We start from the raw sequence: 26425 nt of genomic DNA, 5'->3' as shown, positions 1-26425 counted from the left end.
ACACTGAACAAATATTTTGTCGATTAAAAATTCCAGCATTTTGTAAACATCTTCTTCTGTACATTTGGAAGATGATTTGGAATTACTTCTTACAAAGTATGAGGAATCTCTACCAAGAACTATACATTTGTATCTAGGTGTACCATCTTTTTTTGAAAAACAACGATGCATAATGTTTTTAAGTTGGGATTTTAACTGATTATGGGGAATAGAAGTTTACAGTGTTGAAAAATCATAGGTTTTAATGTTATTATATTCAGATAATAATCTTGAACTGATTGTCTCCAAAAGATCTTTCGAATTTTTCAGGATCCACATTGAATTAATACCACTACGGGAGTAACAAGTGGTGTGGTAGGACTGCAGACCCTCTTTGACAGTTGTGAGTATAGAAGTTAGAAGTTTTGAAAGAGGTTTTGTGGTGCATTTTGCAGATCCAGCTATGAAACGTTGTTTAGGAGTCTTTGAAAACCGATGTAGCCTTGGCACTCATTGACCTACTTAAAACTTTCATTCGTTTCAAAATTAAATACTTCACGGCCTTTAACCACTCTGACAGAATCAATGTCTTCTTGTTCTTGTTTTATCCATTTTCTTGCATATTCCTCGACGGCATTCATAAGAACTTTAAAGTTATAATTCCAATTTATGGACCTTTAGAAAGAATATTACGCAAAGATTCGTTTTCGATTATGGTTAAATCTCCCGTAACGACGTGACCAGGAGGACCATATTTGAATGGAGAGTTTTTTGCAAGAACAGTCAGGTGGTTTAGCCTTGAAGTCCTCAATCTCAAGGTTATGCAATAGCCTTTTCTAATTGAAAATTTTGTGTGCAACAAGTTTGCACAATGATGAGATGGGATCAGAAGCAGGAGTGTCAAGACTTGTTTTGTGAAGGGAGTGTAGTAGAGTGAGAGGTATAGAATAAAGTTTGGTTCTTATGTGATGAAGTCCAACAGGTTTTTGTATGAAAGGAAGGAGAACATTTATGGAGACATCATGTAACTTACGTGACGTATAGTGGCAGTGGCCATGACTCCTTTCCCGTGTTGGATTTTTGTCAAATAAATTCATCTCATTTATGATATTGTTTTGTTGGCTTGAAATGTTTCCTGTACTTTTGATGTCATTGCATCCGTAAAGTATTGCAGTACCTGGTCTGTACTCCTCTCTTTCCCTACGATAGTTTTTACTTAGAACGGGACTGTTCGTAGGATGGTAAATCATGATTGATATCATATACAAGTACTCAAAACTTACATGCATGCATATGATGTTAATGTTTACCTGGTTTTCTGTGCACATCTTCTTGTGATAATTCATATGTATATTTTTTTTAAATATTGCTGCTAGTGATAGGTGACTCCCTTAATATATTATTTATCTTTTAATCTTGAACTTCATAAGTATTAGGTTCTTTTGCTCCTGATGTGAGGTTACTCCTTGAAACGCGTGCACAGCATACCGATTTTGCAATATTTATACAATTGGTATTTTTGTATATTAATTTATATATCCCATTTTAACCAACAATGGAATATGCACGTCACTAGTTATGAGAGGCCATAAAAAGACGACAATATTTAATGAAGTGTTTTTGAGTCCAACTGGAATATAAACATCTATTCATTCCGTGCAGTACAAGTATTTAACAATACTAATTATTAAAATACAAATTAAATTTAATTATTGTTTTGATCATAATAAGATTAATGTTTTTTTACATATGTTGATAAAGTCCATATGCGATTCACAATTTCAATGCAATTCCCAGTCGCAAAGGCAAATAAACAAGAAGATAAAAGATTTTTCAAAATGGGTTCCGTTTCGATGAAATAAAAAAGGGGGATTTCGAAATCATTTTAATGATGTTATGATGATGGGAGATATTTTTATCATTTATACCCATTTGTGCAAGCTTATAGAATAGAGGTACCTGAATGTAAAACGTTTTCATTCTATTTTTTAACTTGTAATACTTTACACGGGAGTGTCTATTATTTAAAAGAGTAATCAAGGGAAGCAGCATTCTAGCGGTAATCAAAAGAATGTAATCCAGGGACAAAGACCAGACATGGAAAACAGACATACACAACAAAGAACATAAAGTAACTAAAATCATACATACAAAGTAACAAAAGCAAATGAGCAAATTGAATTAATCAGGGATCACTTGGATTTCTGATATACATGGAGGGTAGTTCAATAGATTCAGAAGTGAAAAGAGACACTTTAACACAAAAATGGAGATGACGTACGTTGTTCGAAAAAATAATAATTTACTGTAAAACACAAATAACAAGTTTCTGAAAAAAAGAGTAATCATGGGAACCAAGGTTAAAGCGGCAATCAAAAGAATGTAATCCAGGGACAAAGACCAGACATACACAAAGAACATAAAGTAACTAAAATCATACACACAAAGGAACAAAAGCAAACGAGCAACCAGGACTCCATTAAAAAAACCGGGAGCATGGACTAGGTGCACCGGTAGGGTAAGCGTCCTCTGTCCCACCGAGTTGCTCAAAAGTCAAGTCCGGGGTAGACAAACGAGGAAAGGAAAACTATGACCCGTTGAATAAATCAGTTTTCATGGCGCAGATGGATACACCATAACGATCCACGAGTTCATGATGACGACCACAAAACCTCTGTAGTGATGACTTCAATCTTGTAGCAACATAACCCTGTTCCAGAAGCCTATTTGTTAGAGTTCTAGCGCGATACAAAAAGTCTGCGTAGTTTCGGCAAGCTCTGGCATAACGTATGTTTTATGGTCGGCATCATGAATTCGTGGATCGTTGCCATGAAAACTGATTTGTTCAACATATTATGGTTTTCCTTTCATCTTTCGTCTACCCCGGATTTGACTTTTTATTAGCAACTCTGTGGGTGTTGCTAGAAAAGCAGAGGACGCTTACTCTGCCGGTACACCTGGTCCATGCTCCCAGTTTTCGAGTTATTTATTTACTTTTGTAGCTTTGTAAGTATTATTTTGGTTATTTTATGTTGTTTGTTGTGAGTGTCTGTTTCCATGTCTGAGTCTATGTCCATTGATTTCCACCAGAATATTGGTTCCCTTCATTACTTTTTCACTTCTTCAGCCTTTGTTTTCTCGTACTACGAAAATCCCATTTAATAAAAGCATTTGACATATGCATTGCTTCCCCATCCATGTATTGTGACGGTTAAATTCATTCACGACTGGACCAGGCATCAAGGACCATGTAGCTAGCTGTCCTTTAATTTGTAAATCCTCTAACTGGCATCTCATTATCATTTTTATATAGTGCTGAAAATATATATAAAAAAATGCCAGTCCTCATGTTTGAAAAGAAACTTAAGTAGAAAGATTGTGAAATTTATCATGGGCAAGAATGAAACAATTTAAAATACTGTAGAAAATGAAATAAAGTAAACATGTTCAAGTTACTGCCTTACTTGTCTTCTACATTTCTAATATGTATTTTAACAATGGAATCATTCAACAACAACAAAAGATGCAACCGGCTCACGAGTATCATTACGAAATCAAATGTTATAATCGTTGACGCTTACCTTTTTTGCTTCTTCGCCTTTCGCGCGGAATTTTCTATCAAGTAATAAGCCTAGGTATTCCTACAACATTAAACTTTGTATAAGATATAAGCCCAAAGATGATTTGTTTAAAGAATCCAAGTAATGATTTTAATTAAAATCATACTGACATGAATTTATAGAATTTAACAAATTACTGGATTTAATTTTAATTTGATATACTTTCAGTAATTCTTTATCATATAGTACCAATATGATTGCTATTTTTGTATTTGCACCTCTATTTTAGTTCATTTGAATGTCTTCTTGGATCTCCTGTATGGTTACTATGATGGGGTGCAAGGTTATCACCAAGTAAGTATTGCTCAGTTTTTTTTGTTTTTTTTTTTTTTCAAAAGGGTGTTGTTTGTAGTTTTTCGTGCATTCATATATTGCTTCATTTTTGTGATACCTACCTTACAAGGCACTGTGTCATAGCGAATCACACAAAGCTATGTTTCGACTTAAGGAAAGCTTAATTTTATAAAGGAATACATAAAACAGTTTACAACCGATTTTAAGATGTCCATTGTAGAGTAAAAAAAAAACTTGCGATTGACTTTGTATTAAATCATACTGAGTATGTACTGTTTAGTGTGATTGACTGTACTTTAATAGGTAAAACATTAATGAAATGGTCCAACATTTCTAAATCTCACCTAAATAATTATTTTGTTTACACTGGGCGTCACATAAATAAGATACTTTAAAATTTGAATAAAAATATTTTCTACGACTTTATTGACGCCTACCGTCGTTTAAATTGTCTTAAATGACTTGCTCATTCGTTTAGCCAAACGGCTTCTCCCTAAATATTGAATCGTTAAATTCCGGTGAGATTTTAATTCTCGGTCCCAATATTTACGTTGTCAAAAGTCGGCCATGTTTACAATGATCGGGTTGCTAGGAGATGTTGTTTACGTTTAAATGGTTTGTCAAAAAACCGAAGAACCCAGAATGCATTTCGGCGTAAGTTCGGATATCTCAGATTTATTTTACGCGAAAAACGTACAAAACCGAGTTCATCAAGCAGACGATTGTCACCGGCGTTCGACGGGAACTTACGAACTTCGTTTGTAAACAAATCGTCCCGTAGAAACCAACATGGCAGACATTAATATGGGATTTTCCCGTAAGGATTTGTTACGCACGATTTAAGCCAATAAGCGACTCGTTGGTACTAACACGTCAAGCATATATGCGAACTATCTTCAGATTAAATAAAAGTCCCGACGGTTTAAAAAGTAGAGCTTCAATTCGAAAATGTGCTGTATGTGACGTCGAGTATAAGTGTTAAAATATATGACATTATCCGTTCCTTATACAATGTCGAACACACATGCATGGTAGACCATACCAAATAATATTCTAGTGTGAACGAAAGGATACAGATGGCTCTGCCAAAATAGTGTTATCGAAAACAATAAAACACTTTGTGTCCTCGAAATATTTCACGTTTTCTTTCCAAATTTCTTTTCTCAATAGTTTTAATAACTGAAATAATAAATAAAAGACATGATTATGGTTCGACAGGTCATTTTACACATCATTTACTCCAATAAATGCGATAAAATAGAGGTTATCACGTAAAATGTATTTTGCTGAAGATATCACAAATCTTAAATATTTTACTCATTTCCATTTTAAACAACAAATGTTTAATTCGCTGAAATTTTTTACAAAATAATGTTTGCAAGGTCGTCTACTTATAAAGTACTCCACAGCACAGCAGCTTATTCAATCCATGGAAAGTGACCAAATAAACAAATATGAAATTAAGTTGACAATTACTACAAATCATTGTACACAAAATTTTTGTATAATAGTATTCTGAAGAGCATCTTTTTCATCATAAACATATAAAGAGCCCGTGTCATTATTTTCGTTCTTAAAAAAATGCAAATTCGTGAAGAATTAGAACAGGGGCTTTTTATCACTATGTAGTCCCGGATTAAAATAAAAACAAGTAACCAAAAACGTTAAAAATGCATTTTTTGAAATACATACTCAAATTGAACTCTTTCTTTCGAGATTTATTGCAGAAGCACATGTTAAACTATGACAATGCATCAATTCTGTGTTCTGTCTTCTATTCAGATCAGGTTATTCGATTCGCGACAAAATAAAATGAACAATCAAAAGTCTGGATCATTGTTTCAATTAATCCTTTTGTATTTTACACTTACCTTCCGTCTAGCCAAAGGGAATGCAAAAAATGAAACAATCCACGACAAACTCGAAAATCCAACTGCACCAAAAGCTATAAAAACTCCTTCTATGGCACTATTGTTTTTCTGAATAAGTATTATCAGACAATAGAAAATTGCTACAAGACATAGAGTTATAAGGGATACAAAAGTAGCTACAACACGAGAGAACCTTCCTTCAACAAACATTCTATATCGTCTTATAAAACCATGCTTATTGACACGCCGTCTTACTGCTTCATATTGTTCATTGCACTGAAAAATGACACAACATATATAATTTATAAGAGGAATTTCATTAAACCTATGTATACTTCAGCGATCAAATAATATCCCCTTATGACGACCCTCTCAAAACGCTATTTTAAGTTGTCGTTCTTTTTACATTTATCGAAATAAATATATTGTACATTAAGTAATTAACGTTTGATAATTGTGAACTCATATATGTCTGCAGACATCCAAAGATCAGATTTTAGTATGAAGTTCGCATGTTTAAAAGTCTGGTTTTTCTCTACGGTGCATAAAAGCTTTTCCAAAAAATAATGAAATGAGATTTTCAATCAGCTGTAAATATCAAAAACAAATAAGGAAAACCAAAAAAAGCCCGGAGATATTTTTAATGTGTGTGTATGTTGCATTTCTTTGCAAAATAGTGAGGCCGTTTAAATGAAGGAAACCACAATGATGTACATACCTTAACGTCATAGGAATCAAGAGTTTCTATGTCTTTCGTTGTCAAGGGGGGAAACTTGAAAACATATCCTTTCTTTAAAAAAGGCGAAAGTATGTAAGCTCGTTTTGTCACAAGACGTGCCCCATTTTGTTGTTTTACACCATCTTCTGTCATAGCTATGTATGTAATAATAAAGAAAAATGCGACTAGAAAGCGAATGATATATGATCAGCCGTACGGAAAAAACATCAGCATATAATACTTTAGATAAAATACTTCTGTATGAATTGAGTGTTCATTATGAACACATCAAATTATAGAATATATATAGAAAATAATCAGCCAAATTAATTGAAAGAATTTAATTATATTAATTTGTTTGATAAGAATATATAATTTATTCACTGAAAGGTAATAATAAAATATCTGGTCACATTCTTGTACACGTGTCGCGGATGCCTGTTATCACCGCTTTAATAATGATATGAAAAAACTCTTAACAAAACATATCAATTAGATCTCTACTTACTCACTGAACTTTTGTCGAGATCTGAAAAATGTTCATGTATTATTTAAAAAAAGAAAATATCGGAAATTGTTTTTAGTTTACATAATTATGTTTTTGTCCCAAAATACAAATTTCATTATTAATTTAGTTTTTTATGTCGAATAACATCTAAAACTAAAGCAGATTATTGTGTGCTGAATATTATGTTTTAAAGTTAATCTTGTATATACCACGGAGCATCAGATAATAAAGATATATTTACTTGTATGTTTCTTTTACCGTAGGATTTAACCAATTTTTTTTTTTTATTATTTTTAAAAACTGGGCCAATTCCCTCACAAAATACTAAAAGTCTGGAGGTCTTATATGATATACAGCGTATCCATTTGCATCATAAAAACTGAATTGTTCAACGTATTATAGTTTTCCTTTCCATTTTCATCTACCTAGGACTTGACTTTTTATGAGCAACTCGAGGGTGTTTCTAGAAAAGCAGAGGACACTTACCCAACCGGTGCACCTGATCAATGCTCCCAGTTTTTATTGGAGTCCGAGGTCATTTAACTTTGTTACGTTTATTTTGGTTTTTTATGCTCTTTGTTGTGTGTGTCCAGGTTAGGTTTTTGTCTTTGTTGTGTGTGTCCAGGTTAGGTTTTTGTCCCCGGATTACATTCTTTGGATTTCCGCTAGAATCGTGGTCCCCTTGATTACTCATTAAACAATAGTTACACTTAAATTTTATTGTGGTCTTTATTACATTTCATGATATAAGATAAATATCAAGTAAATACAGGAAAGAGATTTTTTCTTTAAAAGGCGTGTCTTCACTATGCATTTACTTATCTTTGCTATTTTTTTTCTTAACGATTAATGCATCAGATACTTTATCAAGCTACTGTTAAGAACATTTAATATCAATATTCGATTGTTATTTAAACGAAATATAACGTACCTTGAAAATGATAAGCCTCTGCAATTCTTGCTGCTACATCTGGTGTAATTTCTTTATCTATGCATCTGTAGGGTTTCAGTGTAGATGGAAGATGGCGAGATATATCTATAGGTTTGAGAATAACTGGAATGATAACACAACAATTCCGCTTAGAAGCCATTTCTAAAGCTTCGGCTAGTTCCCCCTTGCACCATTGTGACCGTAGGTAATGTGGACTCAGTATAATAAGTACTTTCTCACTCTTTTCCATGCACATTCTTATGTTTTCCTCAATTAGTTGTCCACCTATAATGTCTTGTTCGTAATTAAAGCATTTGAGACTAAATAGCTCGCGTAATTCTTGACATAGGTCATTAACTTCGTTCAGGTCTTCTGATGCATGAGAGACAAATAAATGAAAATGTTTACCGGGAGGAAGAGTTCGGATACTATTGTCTTCAGTTTCAAATCCTACAAATTCTGAGGAGATGTTGTTTGTACGTGTCACTTTATTGCTAGGAATCAAAGGCGCTTTGACACATGTTTCATCTTCGATCTCGTCTGTATCACTATCAGTACATTCAATCATCGTTGTCATTCTATTGGACAAATGTCACCACATCTACTCTAAAATATAATTCAAGCATTAAACATTTTAACATTGCACTGAAATAATCCAATATTTTTCGAGAAACTTAATGATTATTATTTTGATTTTGCCTCTGGGGAGCAAACAATACCTACTATATAGCCGCCGCATTTTTTCAAGGGTTCTTTTTCCGTTCCTGTCCTTCTTTACACTTGACAAAAATTGCTCATCATAGATACCTACCATGCATTAAGCTGAGCTGTAAAAATTAGATTAGTTCGGTAACTTGTGTATTTCTACAAACAATGACTAATCTTAAATATCAAATTTTAGTATTTATGTTTGCGTGTTTAAAAGCCATTTACCGTTCTTCTTCTACGGTTAGTAAAAAAAAATAAAGAAATGATTAATTCTATCAGCTTAGCATTGCATTACAAATAAAGAACAACCGCGGTATTCTGGAATATTATGCGTTTCCATACTATATACATGACGCTTTGGTCAAATATAATAAAATTTAAACGCATTAGAAACACTTATCGCAAACTAAATAAAAGAACTTTTATTTTTGTAACAATTTTTTAGACCTAAAACATTAAGTTAGTCATTAATATTTTTCACCCACATAATATATTCGTTAAAATTATAACTGAATTTGTTCCCGATATTCAACAGTTTTACTGCGGACACTTGTCTATAGTATATACACTGTCCGAAGTCTAGGAATTTTATTTTTTCTTTAATTTTATCTCAATAGACATTATAGAATGTTATTAAACTGAACACAATTTTATTTTCATATTTATTTCATTTTTTTTAAACATTCACTGCACTGTTTTTCAAAAACTGAATTTTCGACGTTCTTTTTTTTGTACCCACAAAATTAAAGGCTTAACAAATTACAATTTAATCAATAGAAATTAATAGAAATCAATAGATAATAAAATAATCTATTTACGCGGTAATAGTTTATACCTTTAAGTATGGCTATTCTATTTTGTCATAGGAAAGACCAGAAAAAACAGTAATGCGAATTTATTTTTGTCATAGCTGTTGCTGGTTATTCTCGTGTCTTACGGACAAGTGTTTAATGGAAACCCAAAAACCCTGCAAAGTCAACTTTTTTTCTCATGACACTTTTGTAAGATTCGAGTTTTTACCCCTGAGTAGATCGTCATATAAGTATATTCTAGTTGCAGTTTTCGTAAATATATATTACCATTGGTTATAAATAATATTTATATTTGAGGACTGTGCGAGCCAACTGTGTAATTTTTGTCAAAGATATGAACATTGAGTTAACATTGAAAAAAATTGTAGTTAAGGATGACAAAAATCCTATATCGACCGACACTACTATATACTTAATGAGTACAAGGATCGACCCTTTTCCTAGCGGACAGTGGAACGCAAGCCCCATGTAGCTGGATAACCAAGCGAGCTGCTAAAAACGTAGCTAAATTTGCAAGGTAAACAGAAGAAATCTATGGAGGAAATTGCACAAGACCTTTGATATCTACTGAAATAAAATATTCTATAGGAATGAATGTAATATTGTAATTGGACAAAACTCTGGCAAAATGTTTGAATAAAATGCACAGATTGTGTTTGGCTGTCAGCTCGTATTAAAATGAAGTTCATGATATGGCCACAATGTTGAATGAATGTCGATGAAGGTACTGTAATATGAATCATATATAGATATTTCATGTCTTGACCATAATTTTTTTTTTTTAATTTACCAAAATTTGTTCATATATAGACGGGTTGCATATTTGATAGTGAGAGTAAGATCCTGTGATTGGATTTATCCTTCGTTGAGTGATTACAGAGATTAGGTAGTGAAATGTTTTATTTTATTTGAAAAAAAGAATTGAAGCGAGCGCCCCCCCCCCCCCAAATTTAGGATCGCTCTTTTTTTTTGTTTACATATATAGTCGGACTGCATATTTGATAGTGAGACCAAGTCCTTATTGTTTAAGGATAAAACAAAGCTCGTCTACAGATGAACGTTTTGTGTGCGTTTTGTAAACTAAGGTACGGTAGAGAACGCCATACGATTTTGAAGAACAAACTTATGGTGTCATGGTGATATACTCATTTAAACATAGGCTGCTTTTTAATTTGTTTATTTGATTAATGAAGAGCTATTTATAATATAAATATATGCGGCATATATACGTCCAACCCGTGTGTAAATTAATACAATAGCTTATATCACGAAGTAATTTATTCTTATATGCTCCTATACGACAAAAGAGACTATTCTCTCTTCTGAATCGCCCAGGTGTTAATATATCGGGCAATAAATCGTTTGACATTTTCAAGTCGTAAAAAGTTTATTTAAAATACATGTGTAATAAATATAGAATCTACAACGATAACGAGTGGATTATGGAATTTCTCACATCGAGTGAAATAAATTTTATAGTTTTTATCGCCAGGCTTGCCGAGCTATTCAAACTATAAAATTTACTTCACGAGATGTGAGAAATTCATAATCAACAAGCTTTGAGTGTAGAGTCTGTTTCTCTAATGCTCTAAAAACGTGAAAAATACCCAAAAATGAAAAGCGAAACATTATGATTCCGATTCGTAGGAAACATGTTGACGTCACGCAAACGCAAACATTCCAAACAAAAGAAACCAGGCGATTTCAAAGGTTTTTTCACTTCAAATCTTCCCGAGTCCCTTCATAAGAGTAATCAAGGGAACCAAGGTTATAGCGGTAATCAAAAGAATGTAATCCAGGGACAAAGACCAGACATAGAAAACAGACATACACAACAAAGAACATAAAGTAACTAAAATTATACATACAAAGTAACAAAAGTAAATGAGCAACTCGGACTCCACTAAATTTTTTTATTACCTTGTCGCATACACAAAACACCCCATTTACTACTTATGCAGACTCATATATCCATTATCAAAAACAGGAAGTGGTGGCATATATTAATTATCGGACATTAAATCGCACCAATGAATGTCACTTGAAATAATGAATAATAGTCCTTTATCAAGAAATTAAACGTTTTACAAAAATACATACGTTATTGCATGATACTTAAGTTGAGCAATGTTGAAAATGAAACATGGTATTGTACGTCAAAAAGCTTAACACAATATGAAGTAACAGCAAAATCAGAAGGGCAAAGATAACACTCATCAAGTTCAACGTTATATCTAAACATTTATATGGATGCAAGACATGATAGATGACAAAGGGGGACGAGAAACTACTTGACACATTCCAATATAAATGTTTTAGATCTACTAGCCTCTCCAACGAAAACTTGAGAAAAACAACCAAAGTTGAACACATTAGCCATCAAATTAAGATCCGCAGATAAATACGCCATATTTTAAGGATAAATACCAATGCGCAACCACGGACTTCCATAACATGGACACCAGAGGGAAACGTAAAAGAGGAAGACCAGAAGAGACCTGGCGGCGAACAGCCGAAAGAGAATCGGACAGTATGGGAAATAAGACATTGACGGAGGCAATACAATTGGCCCATGGCGGAGATCTGTGGAGAAGATTTGTCAGCAGCCTTAATCTCCTCGACCGGAAAAAGAATTGAGAAAGTGAGATTTGTCAAAGGTTGGTAAACTATCTGAAACAAAACAGTCATTTAATGACAACAATGTTTTTACTAAGTTATGTTTCAATTATTTGTAAAGTCTTGAATGATAGTTTTATCACATTTCACAAAGGATGCTCTAATATTTTTATACATACCATAGGTAATGTTTGTATCTGATATTTCTTTGTGATTTTGTTTAAATAAAGGGAATATCAAATGAATTCTATATCCAAACGTATGAAAAATTAACAGCGTATAGACGGTTAATAAGATATCTGAAGCACTTTATTTCAGTTTTACGAGAAAACAAAACAACATTATAATACCTTCCTCAAATTCAAAGTTTCAACTATTCTGACTTGTTATTTTTTCTAGTTTAGTCCTTTTCATAAAAAAACCAAACTTTGCTTTCTCAATTGATTTAATTTTGACTTAATCGTATAACTTGGCCTTTGCATTAAGACACAAACACCTCCGAATATTTTTCGAAGATCAGTTTGAACTTATCTGTTTAATGATGATTAGTTTATACGTAGAATTGATGGCGTCGAATAAAACGATTGTCATATCCAAATAAAAATTATGGGGTAACAAAATAAGTCTGTCGATTGCCTATTCGCAAAGGAAAAACATGCAGTTAATGTGTATAAATATTGAGCTTTGCCCATAATGGAAAGTCAAAACGAAATTTCAGAACAGCAGAAGCTAAAAAAATATTAATTGGCGAATCGATACCAAACAAATTTTTGATGGTTCGGAAGACGAACCCGAGATGGTTGACGAATGATCTGAGGAAACCTGTTCGTGAAAAGAGGCGTATGCAATCTAAAGCACGACGTAGAAACGATGAAATCAGGCGTATACGGGACTTAGTAACTTCACAATTGCAAAATGCTCAACAGAGTTATGAAGGTCAACTTATAGGTAAATTAAAAGATAGCCACCCATCGACGAAATAATAGTGGCACATATGCAATCAAATATCTGTCATGACATAACATCAAGTAAGGATACAACCGTAAAAATTTTGGTAACCTTATCATCGACGAAATTGCCTATGTAGACCAATTCAACGACTTCTTCGTTCCGAAAACCGAATTAGATGACTCTAATTCTCATCTCCCTAATCCTTCCATAGAAAGAAATGACATCTATCAATTGCAATTACAGAACCCGAAGTAGAAAATGTATTCAAGAATCTAAACTTTGGAAAGGTATCCGGTCCCGACCTTATTAGCCCGAGACTCTTGAAATCCACATATTCCGAAATGAAAAGTCCGTTATGTAAGCTTTTCAATTTATCACTTTCCTACTATGCGGAAAAGAAGTAATGTGACGCCAGTTTTTAAAAACAGAAATGCTAAGTCCTTTTTAACTTCTCAGTATAAATTTAAAATGTATTCAACATTATTTTTACAGAAACACATTAAGTTTTTTGAGAGAAAATCGAATTATTACTCAGCACAATTCTGAATTCACTCATGGATATTCAGCTATGAATCAATTGACCGATATTTCAAATTCGTTCGTCCAGGCTCTGGACAATGGTCAGGAAATTCTCGTGGTCTATTGCAAGGCATTCGATCGTACCTGGCATGACGGTTTATTGTTTAAGTTACAACAGTATGTATAACCGGGTGCCTTTTGCGCTGGTTTAATAACTATTCAAATAAAGGACTCTAACGCATTGCCTTCAACGATTGTTATTTTTTCCAGTTTGAAACCAGTGAGGGTATTCCGCAAGGACCCATACTTTGTCCCTGTTACTTCTTGTTTTTAGAAACGATTTCGTTACCGACGTCAATGCATGTATGTTCTTGGCATAACCATATATCGTAAAAAAAAGCTTACACTTGGATCGGCGTCCATTGATTCTAGATCGATTTAATTTGTGAAAATGTATATTTCGTTTATTGTCCAATTCTCGAATACGATGATGTCATATGGACAATGCAATGGTCTTCAAATTTTAATTAAAAATTTCGAAGGAGTCCAGATAGTGATGCGTACCGTAACCGGTGGGACGACATAAACACCACTAGAAAATTTATACCCTGAAACTGGTTAGGAAAACTTGTTCATAGAAGGAAAAACATGAACTCGTGATGTATAAGATGATGAACGGTGATACCCCGAGTACTTGTGTACCCTGGTTTCAAATGCATCGTCAGGATTCCACAGCCATTTTAAGCGTCAGTCACACAACGTATCCGACATACGTACAAGGAAGTCTTTTTATTCGAACTAAACCTACCGTCTACTGCTAAAATGTGGAATTAACTCCTTATAGCCACTCGTAATTCCTTATCACAGAGCATTTACATCGCGTATCAATGTATCTAATAATATTACACCACCATCGTACTACTACATTGGTAGTAAACAAACTTGGTCAGGTCTTACATGTCAAGTTGCGCATGAACAGCAGCTCTCTCTCAACAAGCATCTGTTCTGGTGTAGGCAGGTAGCCAGTTCAAACTGTTCTTGTTGCCAAGTAGAGATACGCAAGCATGTCTTACTTGAATGTAACAAGTTCTCAGAAATCCGGCTTAACACTATCAAACTTTGAGTTTTCAGTTTGATTTCAATATATTTCTTAAAAGATCTGATGCTCTTATAACAGAACAAAATACTGAATTATTCTTATAGAGGTGCAATTTTATATTTTAAAAAGTAAACTTTTCGCAGATGAACACTAGTATTGTATGTTTTTTTTCAAATGCATTTCATCATATTCTTTCTGCTTTTACCTAAATGTCTATCTTCCTTTTCATATTTTATTTTTTTCTATTCTACTATTGCATAAATATATGTAAAAAGAACGTATTAGAGCATGCTGATTCAATGAGCTAATATTGTCAGATGATAGGAGACGGATTAACGTAAGCTAAGATTTCTGAATCCATATGATGTATTACTGTGGTATTAATTATAATTAATGTATTTATTTGAAATATATTTAAACTTAAATACCACCCCTAAAGCAAATGAAGTATTAAATGACACAAAGATACATACGGTACTGCTAACATTTGATTTTGATTGATTTAAATCGATTATAAACGTCTCAGAATGTGACGACTCTATTCGCTACACTGCTCCATCGGATCATATTGATACAGGGAAGATATGTAAACGTACAGAAAGGTCTGAAAAATTCCCAACGATGTTAGAACTGTCAAATTTGCGATTTTTTTTTTTTTTTTTTTTTTTTTGTCGTTCCCTCCGTGGGACTCCTTAGATGTCACAGCGGTACGAGTTCGAGTATATAGCCTAGCTGACCGAGTGGTTTAGTGCGCGGCATTTGTGCAGACGGTGTTGCCATAGATGTCACAGCGGTGCGAGTTCCGTGGAGGGAAAGACCAAAAATTTGCACCGCAAATTTGACAGTTTTATTTAGTCAATATTATATATTTTATAAAGTCACTTTACCATTCTACTGGAGACTTGCCTGGATATTAATGCAAAGTTGATTGAATATTGTCAAATTACAATTTTTAATGACAAGACTTAAGTTATATTATTCATTAACTACAAAAGTACAAGATTTCGCATCTTATTGACTAATATATCTACCCCTTTTTGAATTGGTTTGTGTTGGGCATGGCTTATGATTGTAGGAAACGTAATGTGACAGAATTGTCAATATTATTGAATTAAGTGCTTAGTAAAGACAGTGATTCTACTTAAACATTCATCATTTTTTGATTTTATAGCAGTCATTTAGCGGTTTTATCATCTATCATCAACGAACATGTACAATATTGACTGACAAAAAAAATTCAAACTGTCAACTAAATACTAAATATAGGCAACAGTTAACTGCCATGAAGCAAGTTATGTAATGATTGGAAAGGAAAAAAGACGAAAATGGTACACAACACATACAAGGGTACTTACAACTGAATAACAGGAAAAGAATAACAGGCTACAACAAAAGGAAAAAAAAGAAATGTGACATAGTACAAGCAGCACAAGACAGACTAGAGGAAAAATACCAAAATAGGAAGTAGACAACTATTGGGCAGTGTTTATACTAATCGGAAAAATGGTAGTTTAGGTGATAGGAGAGACAAGAGAGCAGGAACAAACAGGTGAGGGCATAAGAAATAGATGGGATAGAATTAAAGTGAGTGCATATTTGTGGCCACCCTTATTAACAATCAGATTTTATGTTAAATTGTGTCGTCTATGTCTTGCTACATCCCTTTCAATCTTTCTTTTATACATTTCAGTAATTAAGCTTTCATAAGTAAGAATTACTTTTATACATTGTTCATAAACAGTCCACCACTGTTCCTCTCCACACGAAAAGTTAAGTGTTTTTTTTTTCTTTTTCACTCCGACATTTTACCATATAATGCGTCTTTAATATTCGACTTTGCATCTCTCCTGTCGGTTTTCACAATAAGTTCTTTAACGTTTACGCATTCTACGGTTAGTCTTCCACAGAACCATGCCCCCTTTGTGGTTAGGGGTGGATTGCATGTCTCAGTGATCCTGAGAGCCATGCCAGAAGGAGTATTTTCTCCTAGAAGGGTCACCCATGATGGACAGATCGAAGGTTAGAGGCCAGACTGAAGCGATCCAAACATCGACCATGAACCCGGTGTTTTAAATTAAAGAATAATCAAGGGAACCAAGGTCATAGCGGTAATCAATCAAAAGAATGTAATCAAGGGACAAAGACCAGACATAGAAAACAGACATACACAACAAAGAACATAAAGTAACTAAAATCATACAAAGTAACAAAAGCAAATGAGCAACTCGGACTCCACTAAAAACTGGAAGCATGGACTAGGTGCACCGGTAGGGTAAGCGTCATTTGCTTTTTTAGAAACACCCACCGAGTTGCTCATAAAAAGTCAAGTTCGGGGTAGACAAACGAAGAAAGGAAAACTATGACCCGTTGAATAAATCAGCTTTATGGTGCAGATGGATACACCATAACGATCCACGAGTTCATGATGACGACCACAAAACTTCTGTAGTGATGACTTCAATGTAGCAACATAACCTTGTTCCAGAAGCCTATTCGTTAGAGTTCTAGCGTGATACAAAAAGTCTGCGTAGTTCGGCAAGCTCTGATATAACGTATGAGTTGTGATATGATCACTCCATACGCAGGTGCTGAAGGGATTTTGCCACAGATGAAAGGAAAGTTGACAATTCTGAATGAAAAATCATCACGTTTGTCGTAAAGTTTCTAAGTGTAGGTCAAAATATGAGGCTGACTTCACAGTGTCTGTAGTATCCTTTGTCTCAAGTTCTTTGGGTAGATGTGATGTATCAAATCCCCGAAATTAGGATTGTTTAAAGATAATACGTCATCTATATAGCGGAAACTGAGATTAAAGGATCTAGCCAAACGATATTCTTTATTTCGGATCAGATCAGCTATAAAGTCAGCCTTATAAGAGTGAAGGAATAGGTCAGCAAGTAAAGGAGCACAATTAGTACTCATAGAAATGCCGACCGCTTGTTGAAAAACACGTCCACCACATTGGACAAATATGTCATCGATTAAAAATTCCAGCATGTTGTAACCATCTCCCTCTGAATATTTGGAAAATGATTTGGAATTATGTCTTACAAAGTATGATGAATCTCTACCAAGAACTATAAATTTGTATCTAAGTGTACCATCTTTTTTGGAAAAACAACGATGTATAATGTTTTGAAGTCGGGATTTTAACTGAGTATGGGGAATAGAAGTACACTCTCACAGAGAATCAATGTCTCCTTGTTCTCGTTTTATCTATTTTTTGCATAGTGGGTTCACCAGCTTGTTTCCCGGAAGTCGCAACCCGTGCGTTTACTAGTGGGTGAGGAGGTCCTAGTGAACGAAGGTTTCATCTTGTAACAAAGTTACTAGTCATTTATTTATTCTTTTATTAACTATTCATCGTTTGGTACTTGTTTCAAGATATCACTAAATCGTTAATAGGTACGTGACATGTCAAAGGAGTATATTATAAATAAATGTCTGCTATTGTCCTGTGGAAATAATGAACTGTTCCTGATCACTATGACCAGTACTACTTCAAAGGAATATGTAATTACACACAATCTTGTGATAAGTAACATTTGCTGTTTATGGCCTACAAGAACTACATATAAGGCCATGTATTGTGGACTACTGAAAAAAAAGTCTGAAATCGAGCTTGGACGTTATTCTGATTCTTGACTTGAATCGAACTCTGGATTCCATAAACTTTCGACTTTCGTATAACACAATGTTTTAGTACTTTATAATGTTTCGATATAATTTCGACAAAATAATGAATTTATAAACTGAACACAACGCGAACGTATGTAGTGAAACAGTAATTCTTAAATCCACATTCCGCATGTAATAAAACTCTATTCAAATACTCAGCGTTTGATTGCGTTACAATACAGCCTCCAGTCGTGACGTATTCCCTGTGTCCTCGATGACTGGATGATCGAGGATATCGCTGTATATACTACTCGGCTCTCGGGTCATCTAAACAGGAGATCGGATAGCAAATTTGCTGAATGTTTCTAAAATTGGTGATCTTGATGTTGTTCTTCTGTCCGTACATTCCTCAACCAATCTCACGGTGGCTTGAAGTATCGGGGTCGCCACAACTAATCAGTTGAAGAGATTTGTGGAGAACTAAAATCTCAAGGTGTGATAGCTGTAAAAACGTTTAACATCTAAAAAGCAGGATGCTACGACACCCATGAGAACGATCTTATTGACATTCAGTTCATCCTCTGTGCCATCCCATATCTACACTGGTCCTTACAGGACACCTGTTAGCATGTACATTACTAACCCTCTTCGATGTTTAAAATGTCAGAGGTTTCGTTGTGGAAAGGGTCAATGTAGAGGAAAATTTATCTGTTTCCGGTGCCCAGAAGATAGACATGAAGGCCAAGATTGCAAATAAGATCCCAAATGCAGAAACTGTGAAGAAGTCCATCCATCATTATCTTAAGGCTGTCCCCTTTACAAAAAGGAAAAAGACATTTTGAAAATAAAGACTGAGAAAAATACACCGAAGCAAGAAAACAACTTTCAATCTCCAATAGCTTCTTGGCATCAGGTAAGACTTCCTGTGCTATCGTTGCTAAATGTGCCTCCCAAACATCATCTGTTGGAGTACAAACCATCACGACTTGGAGAGAAGACATTAATGGTTTGACAAAACTCCCTACTGAAGTTTCAACCAAAATTCTTAAACCCTCTAATAAATGCCTTGAACAACTAAGGAAAACTAAAACACAATCTTCACAGACTCAACATTCTCAAAATTCCCAAACATCTTCAAAATCGTTTTCTCCACCATTCCAACAGTCATCATCTTCTAAATCATCTCAACAGAAAAATGTACAACCCCAAAATAGTTGGGAAATTTCCGTGTCGAGGACTAGGAGAAATCTAAGTCTAGGCGACAGATTGTGTAAACGGTTGTGTCGGACTCATGTCGGAGTCTGATATGGAAACAATAGATCATGGATTTGTCCAGTGAAAACTGGCTAGATCCCGACCTTAATCAAACAGATCCTGTCGCCATGAAAAAATACAAGGAGCAGCGTGCTCAGTCAATCCGAATGGACCTCACTGGCGGCACTCACACAAGCAGGTCATCGAGTCGAGGTCGCGGATCAAAGGCAGGAAAAATATCCCCCATTCGTCACCCTTAATAATGGCCGAATTTTTCGATGGAATTATTTAAAAATTTATCTTGTTTCAGTTGCATTATGTCTCCATGAGACTCATTTAAAATCAACTGATCAAATTTCCTTAAAGGGATATACAATGTACATTTGCCGAGGCTAATGAACGAGCTGCTGATCTTCAACATTCCTTCATACAGGCAATGGATCGTATTCTTCTACTGATTTAATCATTTGTGATTCTCTCGTACTTTCAGAGTTCATGGCAAGTTCATGATGACATTTGTAGGAGTGATCATTTTCCAATTATTTTTGGAGCATTTAACCTCCAAAACAAAGGAACGCAAACACTTGAAAAAGCAGATTGGCTTTCATTTGAAGCTCACTGTCTTGAAGAATTACCTTAAGAAGCGATGAAGGATGCTGAAGATCCAATTTTATTGATTCAATGAAAAACTGATATCTATTGCTAATAAAACAATACCAAAAACCTCGACAAATCCCAAACGGCCTAGTAAACCACGGCTTACTGATAAGTGCCACAAAGCGATCAAAGAACGCAACAAGCCCCATCGCCGGTTTGATAAAAATCCTGCACCGGCGAATTTGTCAAATTTCAGAATATTTTGAGCAAAAGCTCGTCGTACGTGTAAACAAGCCAGACGAACCTCTTGATAATTCTTTTCTAGTTGTAAATCTCACACTCATCTCAATATAGTATGGAACTTTATAAGAAAAGTAAAAGGGAAAAATTCCAATTCTTCAGTAAAGCACCTTGAAGTTGGTGATTCCACTCTTACCACCGAAAAAGATATCGCCAATAAGCTAGCTAAAACATTCCTTAAACGTCTCTATCTAATTACAAACCGGATTTTCAAAAAATTAAATCATCTACAGAAAAGACAAAACTTCAATTTTAAGTCAAATAGCTCTTGGTCTTACAACTCTCCATTTTCAATAGAGTATTAAAATCGTCACTGGCTAAAGCTCATGATACCGCTAATGGGCTTGATAATATCCATTATCAACTTTTGAAACATCTTCCAATTCCATCCCTCCATACACTTCTTGTGTTAATGAATGAGGTCTGGGCTACTGGAGACGTACCTTCCATTTGGAAAACGGCTTCAGTTGTCCCTATCCCAAAACCAGGAAAGGATTATACGGATCTCTCTTAAAACTGTCTTTTGGCAATTAACTGCCATAAACTGAAAAACATCCTTATTGTACAAATACTTTACCTTATTCATCGACTTAAGGAATTTGACACAAAGAAATTTCTTTCCTTTGGGTACCCAGTTATGTGGGAATTCAGGGATATTCAAATGTTGACAATGTTGCCAAGAAGGCATTAAACGATGAATAAATCACATAAGTTTACCATACACTGATTTTAAGCCTTGTTTATATGTTATGTTAGGAAATATGTTATGAAGATGTGGCAAGACCGATGGGACGGTGTTGAACATAAGAAGCTCAATTCTATAAAAGCCAATCTAGGCGTTCATAAATCTGCATCCAATTGCAAAGAGCAAGTGGTCATGACTAGATGTCGTATTGATCATTCTAGATCTACACATGGCCATTTGCTTGTTGGTGATTCTCGACCTCAGTGTATCCCATGCGATCGATCGCAGTTTATTAATCAAACATTTTCTTCTAGATTGTGTACATTTTGCCAACACCCGTCAAATTATTTTGACTGCGACATGTTTAATTTTTTGCAAGACATGGTTAATTCAATAAAATCTATTTTACAATTTATCTTTTTATGGACTTTTAAAAACAATAATCAATCAACCAACCAACCAAAGAATCATGGCGTTTTAATATAATGATTGAACTACATCGTTGATTGTACTATGGAATCGTCAAATTATACACAATATTTTTAGACATGCTTAAAACACACGTTGTCGTGTATATTATGTCATAGCCAATACTTAAATCCTCGGCTAAAAATATACTACATTACTATGTGAATGTGTATTGGCTGTTCCAAAGTAAATGTGTTTTTCTTTGAAACTGTTTTTTTTAAACATGTTACGATTAAATATTTGAGAATTTATTGTAATATTGCCAATAAATTAATTTTCTCCAATTATCACTTTTCAAATAAATATTCTACATACCTAGAATTATAAACTAACAGTATACTAGTCCTCGGTTCTGTTCGGATGCTATAAAAAGATTGAAAATTCCAAACGGAAATGGCGCAACTTTACATAACAGTTGTATTCCTCAGTGCTTGTATGCAGGTAGGCGGTGCATCTTCTATTTTATTTTTCAATGCGATTTTTTATTTCCTTTCATGTTAACTAATATTAATCTCTTTACTTAGCTTTCCATACTTACTTTCAGTTTCCATATTTAATATCTACATTTACAGGCAATAGCAATAATTTGTCCACCCAACAAAGTCAAGAGTGGGTTTTCCTGTGTTGACATATGCCCAACGACAAAGTATCTTCATAAACAGAAATGTGTCGAAACATGTCCTATGAACTCAAAAGAAATCAGTACAGATCTCTCAAAATTCTGTTCTTATGGAAATGAAGGTGTATATCTAGCACAATTTTGTGAAGCTGATTATCCATATTTTTACGATATGAATTGTCTGGATCGTTGCCCGGATTACACCGTGGAGTTCAACAGAACATGTCTACTACAGTGCCCTCCCGAATCAGCTCTAATAACAGTCAATGGAAGTAATGGAATAGAATTAGAAGGACACAAAACATGCTCTTTACAGTGCCCTTCCACACACCCTTTTCTTTTTAAATCTACAAATTTGATGCAGTGTGTAATGAATTGCCCTAAGTTTACATATATGTCACGATCAGACAATGAATGCAAATTGCAGTGCCCTAAAAATAAACCGTTTTTGTTAAATAAGACATGCTACACTGACTGTCCGGAATCAAATCGCTACAAACTTTTGGTTTATACAAATTACAATAAAATATTTACATGCGTAAAGGAGTGCCCTGTAGACACTGTATATGACGGTACAAGATGCGTTGAATCGTGCCCAAGCGCTAAATCTCTTTTCAACAGCACCTGCGTTCTTCGATGTCCCGAATCTTCTGCATACTTATATCCAAAATACTATGACGGGTCGCCGAATATGAGAAATGATATAAAAAATTATGGGCGGGCAAAATTTATGTGCGTAGAGGAATGTAATCCAAAAGGATTACCTACTGATGAAAATAGCAAGAACGGATTTTATAATTCCCGACAATTTCATTTGGTTAGCGATAATGTATGTACTCCAAAGTGTCCCTCCAAAGTCCCTTTCGAGTTTAATGGAACGTGTCATTCAACATGTCCGCAGAGTTATCCATTATTTAAGCCTATATCCAGAAGTAACAAGTGTGTAAATAAATGTGATGACTTTTACTTTAACAGCTCTTGCCTTGAATACTGTCCTGTACATGCAAGGTTCATCATGAATGACACTTGTGCCAAACAGTGCGATGGGAAGTTACCTTACTACATCAAAGAAACGACAATATTTTCAAGTGGTGGGTATTCAATAATCTGTTTGGCAGACTGTCCACCGTCTTATTACTACTTCAATGACTCAGTCTGTTTTGACATTTGTCCGAAAGAAGCTAATTTTGAATTTAACAAGACATGCCTTGAGGAATGCCCTGAAATGCATAGTTATTTCACTGAAATAAGTAAAGGTTCAGGATATAAATATGGACCTTATATAAGTCATTATAAATGCCTCAAAACATGTCCAAGAAATGAATTCATATACAAAGAAAAAAAATGTGTTCAAAATTGTCCAAAAGATAGAAATTTTATTGTTAATGACACGTGTAGTGAACTATGCCCACCCTCTTCCAATTTGAAACTAAAGACAGGTTCACATTTTAAATGTGTCGACATATGTCCAAGGACGCTCAGTTATAATGATGTTTGCGTAGAGGAATGTCCTAAAGATGCTAAATTTCAAGTGGATCACACATGTAATGATAAATGCAGCATTAACTCTCCATTGGTAAATATAGAGTATTATACTAAGAAAGTATATGTATATTGGAGATGGCAGTATACGAAAGAAAAACGATTTCATTGTGTAAAATCATGTCCATCTGGTAAGTTCATTTACAATGATACTGATTGTGTCCTCCAATGTCCATCTGAGGTCAACTATGCCAGCAATGGTACGTGCACGAAAAATTGTTCTAAACTACAAGAATTCAAAATTTGGAAAGGATCGTTCTATAAGTGTGTCAACGCATGTGACAGTGCATTGGTATTTAACAAGACTTGCTTGGAATCGTGTCCTAACGAGGCGATTTTTCAGTTAAACGGAACGTGTGTTGAGAACTGTCCGGACGGAAATCCTTATCAGTTCCATAATATGACATCAAAACGAGTGGCAAAGCATTATTGTCTAAATGAGTGTCCGTCGGGAACTTATAATTTTAACTTGACGTGTGTTTCAAGCTGTCCTAATACAACATTTACATTCAATTCATCATGTTTATACAATTGTCCAAAAAATCAACAAACTAACTATACAAAAAATGGTCAGGGATCCGGAATTTATACTTGTGTAAAAAAATGTCCGGAAAATACGGTTTCATACAATGAAACTTGTTATGACATTTGTCCAGAAAGGCTAAACAGTCACATGTCCGTGTGCATAGCAGATTGCCCAGCCTCCCATCAATTCATTAATTTACAAGAAAAAATGTGTGTGAACAAATGTCCTGAAAATCAAGTGGCTTCAAACGATAATGTATGCGTTCGAAATTGTACAAACGCATTTCCATACATCGAAGGAAACCGATGTGCCCGCAAGTGTCAACATAAGAAGTTTGTTATAGAAGTAACATCTCATGGTAGGAAGTGTTATAATCAGTGTCCTCATCATCTATTATTGAAGGACAATACAAATCTTTGCGTTGAAAAATGTCCACTAGAAATGTTAATAGTGGATAGTGTCTGTAAAAAAATCGACTCCTGTCCATTTCATACATACGTAGAACATTCAAGCATCGGTCGAAGATGTACCAATAGATGTTCTCCGTCATTTTACTTAGATGGAACAAAATGTATTAAGGAATGTCCAAAGGAAAAAGTGATCGCTGGTAACGAATGTCTTGATACCTGTCCTCCTAATCTTCCCTTGATATATAAACATTTCTCGGATATCTCCCCTCGTGCTCATTGCTACCAAGTCTGTCCAGATGGATACTTACAAAATGGATCCATCTGTGTTGATGAAATATCCTGTTCATATGCTTATGATCACGTTTGTTATCAAAGCTGTCCGGCTAGCACTGTAATATCAGGGTATAAAAGTTGTGAGTCAAATGTGAAGTATATTATATTAACAATAGGCAATGTAATAGCCGTAGTTATTATGCTGGTGGTTGTCTACTTTATGACATGGTTTACAGGAACATCAGAAATGGCAGATTCAGACGAAGATCTCAAAGAATACACAAATACCATAGTAAGTACACTATCTTAAAAGTTCTTTGTGGTTACAATTACGCTATGAATAACAAGTCGATGGTATGGCAAGCTAAAGTGGACAAAAATCAATATTTCGTAATAGTAGAAAATGAATTTTTAATATTACAAAATCATTTTTTTAGAAAAGATTTTTCAATATTAGAAATTCATTTTGTAATATTATAAATTTATTTTCTAATATTACAAATTCCTGATTTAGTAATATTATAAAACATCAAACATTTTGTAATATTACACATTGAATTTGTAATATTAGAAAATGAATTTGTAATATTAGAAAATGAATTTGTAATATTAGAAAATCACTTTGCAACATTGCAAAATCAGTCAAATTTTTTAATATTACAAAATGATTTTCTGATATTAAAAAACGAAATTGAATACAACAAATTCATTTTCCAATATCAGAAAATCAATTTCTAATATTGAAAAATCGGTTTTTTTTTCAATATTTGAAATTCAATTGAATTTTTAATATTAAAAAAGTGTTTTGTGGTATAAGAAATTAATTTGTAATAATAGAAAATGAATTTGTAATATTAAAAAATCATTTTTTAATATTAGAAAATACTCATTTTTGTCACTTTGGCTCACCATACGATGGCCTATTCTTTGCACAACCATCAGCTGAACCTCAGGTTTTGAGACAAAGATATAGAAGTCGTCTTCTTTTGATCATTTGTCATTTAATTTTATTTCAGTTGTTACTCTTTTTTAATTCGTCTTTTATAAGACTTTAAGAACGTGTCATAAAATCGACATTTTGAATGCAACGATATTTATGCTTAATTTCTTTAAATACAAGTAGATGTAAACATTTAAGTTTGATACTCCATGTTGAAATTCATCAACCTCAAATAACGACAAAATAAAGTCACCAAACTACAACATGTCAGCCGAAAAATCGACAGATAAAATGTCGTATAGATTAATTTGAACATGAAGGGTAAGAACAATACTTCCGAACTGATAAAATCTGGGCAGCAGGTAAAAGAACTAGCCAGAAGGAACGTAAACACAGAGCGCATCTCAACACTTCGGATTTCAAAAGCGTATAACTCTACTCCGAAATTCAGTCTATAAAACGTCTCATAGAAATATGTGTTCCATTATAATTAATTAGTAAAATCAAACTCTCGTGTTCTCCATTAATCACAATTAATTGAAATAAAAGTCCTTTTCAACGCACATC

General features: G+C 34.1%; 2 protein-coding genes across 11 annotated transcripts in view; one reads left to right on the top strand and one right to left on the bottom strand.

Annotated features, from left to right (window-relative positions):
• Nucleotides 1–1559: 1559 nt before the first annotated feature.
• LOC148629845 (uncharacterized) lies at nt 1560–22222 on the bottom strand. 5 transcript variants are annotated; one of them, XM_088558385.1, is made up of 9 exons: nt 21864–22002; nt 7922–8527; nt 6991–7011; nt 6483–6637; nt 5765–5872; nt 4968–5072; nt 3995–4030; nt 3561–3620; nt 1560–3294 (listed from the first exon to the last, which is right to left on the bottom strand). In XM_088558385.1, exons 2-9 carry the CDS (start codon nt 8496–8498, stop codon nt 3103–3105), a joined length of 1254 nt encoding a protein of 417 aa, XP_088414511.1. In that variant the 5' UTR covers nt 8499–8527; nt 21864–22002; the 3' UTR covers nt 1560–3102. The 5 variants fall into 5 exon arrangements, with proteins under 5 accessions (XP_088414511.1, XP_088414502.1, XP_088414492.1 ...); XM_088558376.1 differs by lacking the exon at nt 21864–22002 and adding an exon at nt 22087–22222 and having other exon boundaries at nt 1561–3294; nt 5765–6040; XM_088558366.1 differs by lacking the exon at nt 21864–22002 and adding an exon at nt 14336–14472 and having other exon boundaries at nt 1561–3294; nt 5765–6040.
• Nucleotides 21889–26425, top strand: part of LOC148629844 (uncharacterized) — a 6687-nt gene continuing 2150 nt past the window's right edge. For 2 of the 6 annotated variants that reach the window (XR_015917889.1, XR_015917887.1), the window contains exons 1-2: nt 21917–21989; nt 22121–25210. Coding sequence is in view for 1 of the 6 variants with exons in the window: in XM_088558307.1 (XP_088414433.1) it covers nt 21942–21989; nt 22121–23258; nt 25155–25210 (1242 nt within the window). In the remaining 5 variants the exon portion in view is untranslated. Of the gene's footprint in view, nt 21990–22120; nt 25211–26425 lie in introns of those variants that run through there. The other 4 variants (XR_015917908.1, XM_088558307.1, XR_015917898.1 and 1 more) reach the window with 4 other exon arrangements.

This window comes from Perna viridis, chromosome 1 (genome assembly GCF_037379345.1).
Source record: "Perna viridis isolate PV_CMFRI_1.1 ecotype Kerala chromosome 1, ASM3737934v1, whole genome shotgun sequence".
NCBI classification, from domain to species: domain Eukaryota; kingdom Metazoa; phylum Mollusca; class Bivalvia; order Mytilida; family Mytilidae; genus Perna; species Perna viridis.
The sequence above is the reverse complement of the archived record's forward strand: the minus strand, read 5'-3'. Positions and strand labels throughout refer to the sequence as shown.